This window comes from Silurus aristotelis (assembly GCF_946808225.1).
Source record: "Silurus aristotelis genome assembly, chromosome: 1".
NCBI lineage: Eukaryota > Metazoa > Chordata > Actinopteri > Siluriformes > Siluridae > Silurus > Silurus aristotelis.
In genome coordinates, this window is record NC_139574.1 from 27,599,313 (window position 1) to 27,611,127 (window position 11,815).

Sequence of the window (11,815 nt, forward strand, 5' to 3'; positions counted from 1 at the left end):
CAGCTCCTTTATTTATACCCTTTTACCCTTTGGAGGAGAGTTCATGCATAGTTTACTGCTTACAAATAGCAAATCCATAAGCAAAACCTTTTAAAGATTCATTTTATCTGATTTGATTTTAGAACAAATGGAAGAAATAGTAACAGAAATAGAACAAATATTTTATTTAAGTATGAAAAAACTGAAATCTGGATTTCAGGATAAGGATACCCGATACAAAGCTTTGTACACTTGTCTTTCATTTTGTCTGTCTCACACACACACACACACACACACACACACACACACACACACACACACACACACACACACACACACACACACACACACACACACACACACACACATCTGAACTCCAGCATCCCTCTTCAGGTCACATGCGGAAATAACGAGCGACGCTCATCCTGCAGAGGCACTTGCAGCACACAGAACGCGCATCTACAGAAGACGGGCTCAATCCGAATCTGCTTCTTCTTCAGCAACTGCTCCAACAGCTCCAGCCAACTCTGTCTCACTCCCCTTCAACCGCTCCCCTGCACACACACACACACACAAATAACACAGCTGAAACAATAATTCGGAGAGTGTTTAATTAGGCATTCACAAATCACACTATCATGTTTAGAGCAAGAAAATCCCACCCCCCACCAAAAGGACAAATTCGGCTCGGCACAGCCAGTGAAGATAACCATTTCCTGTTTTTGGAATCGTTTTGGTAGCTGGTTTGTCTCCGTCCTCGCCTTTTACCTCTTTCTTTATTCAATTACATGCTGTTCTCACAGATAGAGGCTTAGTCGTATTATCTACAGTCTAAAACACTTTCTTTTAAGTAGCTCAGCAAAAAAAGAATAAGCATTTCTAAAGAATTTGTCATGTACTGTTCTTGTTTCACAATTATTTTAAACTATTGCCTGCATGTTATTTTTAGAAGTGTTCAAACACGTTTTTTTTGTACATTTCTGGAGGACTCTGTGGTGAATGAGTATGTGCTTCATAAATAACGTTCTTTAAAACGGCTGGTAAAGCCTGCCATGGCCAGTTCTATTCTGAACTGTCGTCATGAGCAATGAATTCTCAAAGGCACAAGAAGAAGCAGAGAGCAGTCGCCCTTAAACATGACAGTCGCTGCACTATGTCCTTGCTAGTGCTGAGTAGGATGCATTACAACTGCTGTGTTTAGCAAACCCCTGAAACTAACATGACTGAAGCTGTTAGCTGCATCCACCAGAATATTGAATATGATACTCACTTATAAGTTCAGCGATAGCTTTCTGTGTTCTTTTTTCCAGCTTTTCCAGCTTTTTTGCAACATCCCTCTTTAGATCCCTGGAAAATCGAGGGTTTGCGACACGTCACTAAAATACAAGAAAACACTATATAGAGAGCGTGAAAGATGAACCCCTTACCAGTCTGGTTTCCTTGGAGCTAAATTGGCCAGATCCTAAAAGAAAAACCCACATTAGTAACAGTTAGTCAGCCGGTCGCATTTATTCATTTGTCCACTTTTTCTCTATACAGTGCGGCAATGTTAAGCTAATATTCCTATTAATAATCGTATAACTAATAGTCCTATTTCCACCAACAAGCAGGCTGTGCTGTATATTATATACATTTATAAAAAATTGTATTTGTGCAGAACATTGACTGATCAATCAGTCACACAGTAATCACAATTAATGTCTTAGACTTTACAGGTTGTGTGCCAATATTTCTCACAGTGCATTTTAATGATTCAGATTATTTTTTACAATACAGTACAATGCTATTCATGTCCCAGCATCAGTTCATATGCCATGCAAACTGAACAGAAATAGAATCCCACCTCCCACTCAGGTATAAAAGTAAAAAAATAGTTTTTTTTTAGAAAAACACTAATGCTATAAAGACACTTATTTCGATGCTCTTTACCCGATTCAAAAAGTCTAAGTGTTCTAGAGCAACAGCGCAGTAAACATTCATGATTATTCACTGACATGGTGCTGGCTAGTAACTGTAGCTAGTCCCTTATGTATGGAGACATTTGGGAGCCTTATGTACTCAGCCAGGATACAGACAGCCCTGAGAAAGCATTTGTAGCCGAGCTGCAGTGTAAGGTGGAGGAGAAGTGCTGCTACTTTAGAGACACTGGAGCTCTAAATTTTGTAGATGTAATCCCACTCACCACTTCCTCTATGACGGGCTCTGGGTTTGCGGCTTCTAGCTGGTCTTTTACTTTGTCTTCCACTGCGAGGATACAAAAGCAGCACAGGTTAGACCGCACATATTCCTACCTCACAGAACTCCCCATGCAAACATTAATTATTTATACCCATTACTCAGAAATACAGTTTAAAAAAAAAAAAACTAAACCATAAGCATAGACTGTAATACACTGATCATTAAAGGATACAGAAATGCAGAAGAGAATGTAATGGAAAAGCAGGAGCGTGCTAATTCTCACCTGATGCAGGTTTAGCTTTGGGCACCTGTCTTTCCTTTAACTCTTCATCTTCTGGGGTGTAGTTCCTCAACTTCAGGTCTCTGCATCATCACAAACACACACCACTGTGGTTTATTTGGGGAACTTAAACTAAGACTCAATCACTCCTTAATGTCCGTTACAGACTACAAACAGACCACTTGTTTGGCTCACATGTGCATGAAATTTATAATTTAATTTATTTATTCTCTGAACGCTTTTTGTCACCATAAAGAACACAACAAATGTACCGATATGTTACTCATAAGGGTAACAGACAAGCGTTTATATATTCACAGAACTTTACAAAAATGGCCTGGCTCATAGCGTTCCCAAGTCAGCATCCACAAGCAGCTTCAATACAACCCAAGGCCAGTAGGGAGCAGTGCAGACCAATATCATGGCTGGTTCTATTCTAGGCCACATGACTGGTGCAAGCTGGGTAATCAAACCAGGCATGTGTACAAAGCCTTCCTTCATTCTCTTCACACCAGCTAATTAGCATGTAGCACCTGTTCTGTGGGCTGCATCTGGGGAGTGCAGTTTCCCGACCAAGTTTAAGTCGATACATGCCCAATTATGTCATCCCTTACCTCTTTGCAAATTACAGCTATTTGCTTAATCTCCTGGTAGCCAGTAAAGGGCTCTTTAAAATGAGTGCGCAGATGAGGCTTTGTTTCATCTCGTACTTCAGAGGATTATAAGGTTCATTTTCAGCGATTTCTCAGCAGCGAGTCTCCAGTGATGTGTGCTGATTCTGTGCTGATGAATACACGTGGGGGGGGGGGTGCTGGAGGACAGCGCTACATCTGGACCTACATTCATCAACTCTCACTTTAGGAGCATCGTCACTGGCTGGAGGCATTTTATGGTAACCGTCTGAGACCAAAAATAAAAACGTTGGCACTGAACAATCATCAGACAAAGCTGATTAGTCACCAATAATAAAGAGCTATTTTTCAGTGCAACGCTGACCAAAAACTAGAGGTCAACGTGAAGGAAAAATCAGTTGAGTGTGAGTCCGAGACAAAGGACTAGGAACCCCTCCCACATCCAAGTTTCCTGGTGATACTTCCTGACCACCTGCTGGAACAATACAGCTCTGCCGCCATTCTTCACGTACAGAATGTCAACAGACAGTTTGTCCAGCACGTTCTCCACAATTCCAGCCTTCAGGACTGGTGCGCTGCTGTAACAGCACACCGAAAATCAAAGCAGGAAACGAAACATATTGATATTGCCCACTGTAATGACCGCTTTAGAATCAACAAAATACATGGATTAACAAATTCTAACGTGTTTAAACAGGGTACAGGGAATCAGACGTTCGACTTCTCGTAATACAGCTGTCATCATATTAAGGAGAATTTTATTTCCGTTTTATAAAAAAGAAAACACTGTCCTCCTACATAAAAATCAGCACTTGAACGTAAATGTCATGAGCCTTACCTGTTGCCTCACCCTGTGTTTTTGGCAGCCTACACAAAAACGCAGTATAATTACGCACACATGCCAAAGCCACACACTGACGTGCTGTACGCTGGGAACATGCAACACCGCTGCAGATGTAAATGTAAACAGTTACCATGCTGAAGAGAGCAATATAACATGGAATAACCAGAGTATATCATGCTGTATTTAATGCTTGTACTATGATTAATCCTGAAATCAGTACCTTGTGTTTATTGACAGAATATTACACCTCCATCTTTTCTGTAAAGTGACGAGACACTTTACGAACAAAAGTTTTTGGACACCTGATCCTGAAATTCTACGTGTTTTTTGATCATTCCACATTAAGTCCTCGTTTAAACCATCTAGATTTTTAGCATGTGCAATTTGCATACTCAACCACAAGGGTGTTAGTAAAGGGTCTCCTCGTAGCAGCGTCCCGCGCCACAGCGGTGAGAGCACCGCATCCTAACCACTACACCACCAGGGAACCATATATACACACACACATACATTTTATATATACACACATACACACTGTATAGTTTAAAGAGTACGGTACAATAAATTGTTCTGTTTTGCTAAATTACGTACTGTAATTTGTTACATTAGTACAAAATTCTCAAAATTATATGTCAAGTTATGATGGGGTCTTTGGAACGCTTCTCCATCATAAGTCAGGGACAACCTGTGTTTAGTGTAGTTTCGTTTTTTAGTTAGGTTTGAACCTTTTATAAAAAATTAATACCCTCTGATGTAGAGTTCAACATTGAATATTCAAGGGTTAAAACATGTTTTCCTTTGGAATGTCTGTCTGTTTTTAGACTGTTTCCAAATATTGTTTGGTTTCCGATTTTCCAAAAGGAACATTTAATTTTTGGGCTTAGTCATGTGAAAACCAGACCAGTCGTGCGATTACATTCGATACACATTCTACAAGAACGAGTTTAGAAGTGCTGCGCTCACTAATGCTGATCAACCTGTTATTTTACAATCGCAGCTCATTATGATCTTTTCATGGCATATAAACACAATAACCTTAAACCTACATGTCCAGATGTCTTAACTGCCCTGCTTACGCCCGTGTTCTGCTCGGCAGTGGTGTAGTGTGTAAAAAAACAATGCAGACAGGAGGTATAAGCTGGGAGGTGTGCTTCACCCGTCTATGGGACCATTGTTTTGCAATCGGAGATCCGTTGCAATTTTAATGATGAGTGCTTAGTCACAAGAGACACTCCTTTAAACTTTCCAGCCGAGATAACACCTCAATTATAAATGGCAACAGGCCGGATTGGGGTTGTTCGGAATTCATTTGCAACAACGCAGCATTTATTTTGCGCTATACACCCGGGCTATGTGGGGGGGGGACACACTTCAAACAGAAGATAAACTCTGAAAACGGGAATACGGAGTCGATTCAAAACAGTACCTCAACGCTGAAAAGAGAAAATCCAAGGTTCCCTCCAGTATAAACAATGAGTATAAACAATGGAAAGATATCCACTGAAAGTGTTTCCTGAAATAGAGCTGAGAGAAACAGGCAGCTCAAGCTCATGTAAACACTGGACACAGCTTAGTAATGGGCAAGTCATTTTCTCACACACAGCACAGAAAATAAGCTGTGAACTCTGAACTGAAAACATGGTGCTGAAGACAAACTTGACGTTGCAAACCAGCGTTTATGGAACTGCCCGAACAGCATTTTGTGAGAGAAAAAAACAAAAAAAACAGAATGTGGTTTATTTTTTTTGTTTACCTGTGTCTGTCTTCTGTTTCTACTTCTTCTGCTGCTGCTCTCTTGCAATCAGGTTCTCCTTCAGCTTGGTCCCTCCCCTGTGAAGAAAAACTGGATTAGTGTAACCGCAGATTGAGTGTCATTATATCTGCAAGCAGCCACCCACAATTAGCAAGAACAGAGTAAACTGCAAAAACCACAAACCCATTGTTCATAATGCTGAGGAAGCTTACACGATTATGTCCACCAGATCAATCTTGATAAGTCCTGGCTAACTTGACGTATGCAGTGACTATAGATCAGAAATAGTGCACTGTGGTGTGAGCAGTCTTTGTACACCGCACACACAGAAAACAACAAATACATTCCAGTGACATATAACTCGAAATGAAAACCGAGTTGTGTTCCAAATACATTTGAAATGCACTTTCATGTCTGGCCGCAGGCGATAAAAGCACTTACACCGCGGTGCTGATGAAAGCTGATTAATTAATCTGACAGTAGTGCTGGCTGCAATTCAAACGACTTGTGCAAATTCAAATGTTCTATTACGCTATTGTTTCTATAGTGAGAACGCAATCGCATCGACCTGTAAGACGGGTGATATACGTTCAACTTCCACTTTATTCAGAAATCCTGTACACCTCTCATTCATGTGGTTATAATATCAGTCAATCGTGCTGAAGTGGCACGATGGATACAATCATGCAGATGCACATCACGCGCTTCTTTAAGACATTCGAATGGGGATAAAGTGTGGTTTCTGTAACTTTGTGGTGTGTTTGTTGGTGCCAAACGATTATGTTATGCTGATCTCCCCCGGGATTTTCACACATATCAGTCTCTAGAGTTTACATAGAACAGTGCAAAAAAACAACCAATACATCCTGAAAGTGAAAGCTCTGTGGCTGGAAACACATTGGTGATGAGAGAGGTCAGAGGAAACAGCCAGGTTGGTTCGAGCTTCGGGGAAACCTTTAGAAACTTGATCACTCATTACAAATGCGGTGAGCAGAAAAGCAGGTAGAAAACATCCAACCATGAGATAGAGAAGATACGCGTGTTAAAACAACTGGAACGGTTCAGCGTTAATTCCCATGACAGTCTTCTCCTGTTGTAGCTCATCCACCTCAAGGTTTGCTTTCTGAGACGTTTTTCTGCTCACCACAGGGGTAGATTTAAGCGCCTACTGGTCATTTTAGACCAGTCTGGACATTCTGATTTATTCTGATTGTGGAGGTGGTAGTTTAGTGGTTAAGACATTGGACTTTGTCTCAGAAGGTCATGAGTTTAAATCCTATCCACACCAAGCTGCCACTCCTGGGCCCCTGGGCAGGGCCCTTAACCACATAGCTGCTCAGTTCTAAGAATGAGATAAATGTAATATATATATACACACACACACATATATACACCGTATTTTTCGGACTATAAGCTGCTACTTTTTTCCCACGCTTTGAACCCCGCGGCTTAAACACTGAAGCGGCTAATTTATGGATTTTTCCTAGGTTTTCCCGGTTTCACAAACTTCATTCAGAAAACTGAGCCCCATAACATTAGACTAATAAAATTGCCGAACGGGTTCAGGTGAACCAATGAAACTCTTTATATTAAATCAGATGTGCTCCCACTGTGAACAATGACTTTCTTAGTAGACTACTGTTTAGATACAAGCCGTGTAACAGACACTGTCTTTCATTAAAGCCTGTGTAAAGTAATTTAGATTCAGTGTAGACTTATTTATGTTCAAAATAAATATCTTTGTCAAATTTAGTGGGTGCGGCTTACATTTGCGCTTAATAGTCCGGAAATTACGGTATATGTGTATATAACACCATTCGATGCAAAATCTAGAGGCTATTTTGTAAAAACATTCCCAGACCATCAACTGAAGCTCTTGATCGATATCGATATTTTCCACCACAGGAAAAATCTTTAGCACGAGGATATTGTGCATTTAAACTGTAAGTATTGTGGTTCTTGTGTAATTTTCCCAGAGTGATCACAGGCGTTCCTGTCACGATGGCGTAACGAGTATATTTGATATTTACGGTATTTGGCAGACGCCCTTATCCAGAGCGACTTACAACTGAGCTGTAGAGGGTTAAAAGCCTTGCTCAAGGGCCCAGCAGTGGCAGCTTGGTGTTAATGTGAGATTTGAACCTGTGACTTTTTGATCCAAAGTCCAATGCCTCTACCACTGAGCCACCACCTCCCTAGGTGGTGTAGGAGTAGGTGGGCTAGCCTAGCATTTACATGCTAAGAATAATTGTGATTTGAAACAGATATTCGGATATATTGAGCATATTGTAAGGTAAGAATGGATTTTACAAACCCAAATGGATATTCTGTGAAGGAAATAATCCGGACAGCTTCTTTTTTTTTTTTTTTTTTGTGATTGTCAAAAAAATCTAATCAGCCTCAGAAATCAGCCCAATTATCCTCTAGGCATTATTTGGAAACATGAACAAGATTACGAGGGTGGTTATGCTCACAGTTATTACATTTGAGAAGCTGGCATGAATCCAGTCATGATTCTTGCAGGTAAAGAAGATTAAGATACTGAATTTAAGCCAGGTCACAAAAACAGTGAGCACTTACTCTAACCCTCTTACTTACTGAATCTTTTTTTTATATCTATCTATCTATCTATCTATCTATCTATCTATCTATCTATCTATCTATCTATAAGCACAAGAGCTACATAATATACTCAGAAATGTCACTACTGAAAGATGAGACTGCAGCTTAATGACTAATGAAGCCTTCTCATAAAGTGATGAAATAATAGTTAGTCTTTAACCTCCAGAATGTTTTTAATGACATTCTGTTGCTGAATAAAATCTGAGCGATATGGTGACGTCACGTTACTGGTGTCATTTCAGTGGAGCGGTCAGCTCTTTGTGAACTTCGTTCTCCCGTTTCAATAAAAACACCTAACGACTCTTATGTAATGTACAATACCAGTAACATTAGATATCTGCTGATCAGGTTCATTTCAAACTGTTTCATTCAGTTGTGGGTTTGAAATAAGCAGACTTGACTGGAACAGCCAGCCTGAGTTGTGAGAGATAATAGTGTACCTGTATTCGCTTGAAAAGTAGCGATATCAACACTCAGAGATCGCTACATCAATGGCTGTTTAATGAGAAAGGAAGAGTTTGATACTTTTTATATTGTTGGAAATTTTAAAAACGTGGAACACCAGAAAACACAGCTGAGACACAAAACAGAGGAGGAATTTGTTGATTATAGCAACTAGTTAAAAAAGTTAAAAAAAATCCATAGAGGTCTTTATTTGAGGAAAAACCCAGCCCTCAGATCTGCAGAGTTCCTATTGCAATTTTGTGTTCCTGATGCCTCGTGACTAAATGTACTGCAACCAAAACCGATTTCACAACCTGATCTGAAGTTTCTGTTTAATGTCTAAAATGCAATGGGGGTAAAAACTCCAATATTGTTTTTTAAAATAAATAAATGGATCAGTTTGTCCCTAAAATGCATCCAGTGATTCATTGTTTTCTCTTATTTTTTTCCTTTCCTAATCAGCAACACTTTTCTTTTGTCCAGTCCCTGGTCGGTGTCTCACAGAAGTAAAGTCCAGCGAGCAATGTTTTCATGGCACACAGGGAAATGGGAATGTCTCCAACATCTTGTGGAATTTCGGCTGTTGTAAGAGTAAAGGGAGACACTAGCCAATATTATTAGTGTTTCTTATACATAACAAAACTATTAAACATTCTGGGTTATAACACTATGTACTTTGTTTAGAACATGATTTTATAGGTGGTCTTGGATATAGATGACAGCTTGGATGTCTTCCGCATACAATGTTAAAAATAATAAAAAATAAAGAAAAAACACTGATTGGGGGTCTTCAAAGTTTCGACATATCTGTATCCATCGATCGACAAATTTTTCATATTCAGAGTTACACATTAACTTACACATTTAAATACTATGTGATGGAAGAGAGACTCTGCACACTTGCTTAATTAGCACACAGTCGTGGTCTTTTTCCTTACAAAACACACACACACACACACACACACACACACACACACACACACACACACACACACACACACACACACACACACACACACACACACACACACACGGCCTAGTTGTGATACAAATGATACAAACAATGAACTATCTGTATATTTCTGTGTACTGGGCTAGGTAGTTGCTAGCAGGCTAATAGCAGAAAATGCATTATACAATGGTTGTTTGCTTGTTAGCTAGCCGGCTAGCATGGAGTAAACTATAGTTTAGAACTAATAAAACACCAGGATGAGATTTATTCGTGTGTAATATAACATTATTTTCTCTGAACTCACTTGAAGCTGTCGTTCTCTAAGGGCCTTTAACTTTTCTTTCCTTTTTAGAGCTTGCGCTTGTAAGGCGCTCACAGGCGGCTGCTCCATGCTGAATGATGAGTTCTATCTGGCATCGATTATCTGTCCTGCCAAAGGCAAGTCATCTAACAGAAAGCAGAGCTCATCGATTTCCCAGTTGCTGTTAATGTGTGCTCTACAGGATGCTGTACATGTAGGCCACAAAAGCGCATGACGTGAATAAGAACATTATTATTAACTTATACATCCATAAATACTTACTTATTCATAAATAATAGTGTTATTAGCCAGCAGCTGAGGCATAAACATGACAGCACAAGCACACATACAATGGGTCACTAGTTTGACTAGTTTGTCCATATATCTTAAGACATATCTTAGTATTTTTGTTTTGCTTAACTGATGATTGGATTCTAAGAATAGAAGGTTTGCTCATGGTCTTAGAGAGCATGACACCGGGTAGATCTGGTACTAAATGTAGGCCATTGCCATGGCAGTACAACCTCCTCAAGGGCCATATTTATCCTCATGGGAAAACAGCAGTTTAAAAAGCACAGGAATCTGTATTGTGTTCAGCATTGCATTGGCAGTTCTGTGCAGTTTTTAGGCTTATCTGTTACAGTCATGGGCAAAAAGTATTGGCAATTCTGTCTGAAAATGCAACCCTTCTTTTAGAAAATTGTTGCAGTTGCAAATGTTTTGCTACTCACTTGATTATTTTTATTTTTTTGTTTGCATTGGAACAACACAAAAAAAACAGAGAAGAAAAGTCAAATCTTATACAATTCCACACAGAACCCAAAAAATGCACTGGACAAAATTATTGTCACTCTTAACTTAATATTTGGTAGCATGCCCTTTGGAAAAAATAACCGAAATCAATCGGTTCCCGATGAGGATTTTTTTTACATTTCCCTACCGGGATTCTGGACCACTCTTCTTTTGCAAACTGCTCCAGGTCATTCAGATCTGAATGATGCCTTTTCCCAACTGCTGATTTGAGATCTCTCCACAGGTGTTCTATGGGATTAAGATCTGGTCTCATGCTGGCCATTTCAGAACTCTCCAGCGCTTTGTTTGTAACCATCTGGTTGAGATGCAGCTTTCTGACACTGGCCACTACGTTGCGCCCCAAAATTCTTCGGTAATCAACAGATTTCATGATACCGTTCACACAGTCAAGGCATCCAGTGCCAGAAGCAGCAACGCAACCCGAAACATCTTTGAACCTCCACCATGTTTGACTGTAGGGGCTCTTGTTCTTTTCTTTGAAGGCCTTATTTCTTTTTCTGTAAACAGTGCCATGATGTCCTTTACCAAAAAGCTCTACTTTTGCCTCATCTGTCCACAGTATGTTCTCCCAGAAGGATTGTGGTTTTATCACATACGTTCTGGCAAACTTCAGTCTTTCCTTTTTATGCCTTTGTGTCAGCAGTGGTGTCCTTCTGGGTCTCCTAGCATAGCGTCCCTTTTTATTCAGATGGCGACGGATAGTGCGAGTTGACACTGTTGTACCCTGTACCCTGTTCATGCAGATCAGCTTGAATTTGTTTGGAAGGTAATCAGGGTTCTTTATCCACCATTCGAACAATCCTACGTTGTAATTTTTTTACATTAATTTTGCTCTACCGGCCACGTCCAGGGAGGTTCGCTACAGTGCAATGTGGTGTAAAACTCTTGATGATATTGCGCACAGTGGACACGGGAACATTAAGATCTCTGGAGATGAACTTGTAGCCTTGAGATTGTCCAAATTTTTCTCTCAAACCTACAGACAACTTTTTAGACTTCTTTCTTTTCTTGTCCATG

General features: G+C 39.9%; 1 protein-coding gene across 1 annotated transcript; it reads right to left on the reverse strand.

The window, feature by feature from the left end:
• Window positions 1-323: 323 nt before the first annotated feature.
• On the reverse strand, window positions 324-10,147 carry ccdc12 (coiled-coil domain containing 12). The gene is made up of 7 exons (XM_083554596.1): window positions 9,989-10,147; window positions 5,667-5,743; window positions 2,441-2,520; window positions 2,162-2,223; window positions 1,407-1,441; window positions 1,250-1,326; window positions 324-533 (listed from the first exon to the last, which is right to left on the reverse strand). Exons 1-7 carry the CDS (start codon window positions 10,073-10,075, stop codon window positions 454-456), a joined length of 498 nt encoding a protein of 165 aa, XP_083410722.1. The 5' UTR covers window positions 10,076-10,147; the 3' UTR covers window positions 324-453.
• Between the last annotated feature and the right edge of the window lie 1,668 nt (window positions 10,148-11,815).

What these genes read in the sequence shown, in the direction of transcription:
- ccdc12 (XM_083554596.1), bottom strand. Translation starts at nt 10,075, where the DNA reads ATGGAGCAGCCGCCTGTGAGCGCCTTACAAGCGCAAGCTCTAAAAAGG. An exon ending in CAAAGCTAAACCTGCATCAG is followed by an intron (nt 2,224 to 2,440) that starts GTGAGAATTAGC and finishes GTATCCTCGCAG; the next exon opens with TGGAAGACAAAGTAAAAGAC. An exon ending in AGCTATCGCTGAACTTATAA is followed by an intron (nt 534 to 1,249) that starts GTGAGTATCATA and finishes GTGTGTGTGCAG; the next exon opens with GGGAGCGGTTGAAGGGGAGT.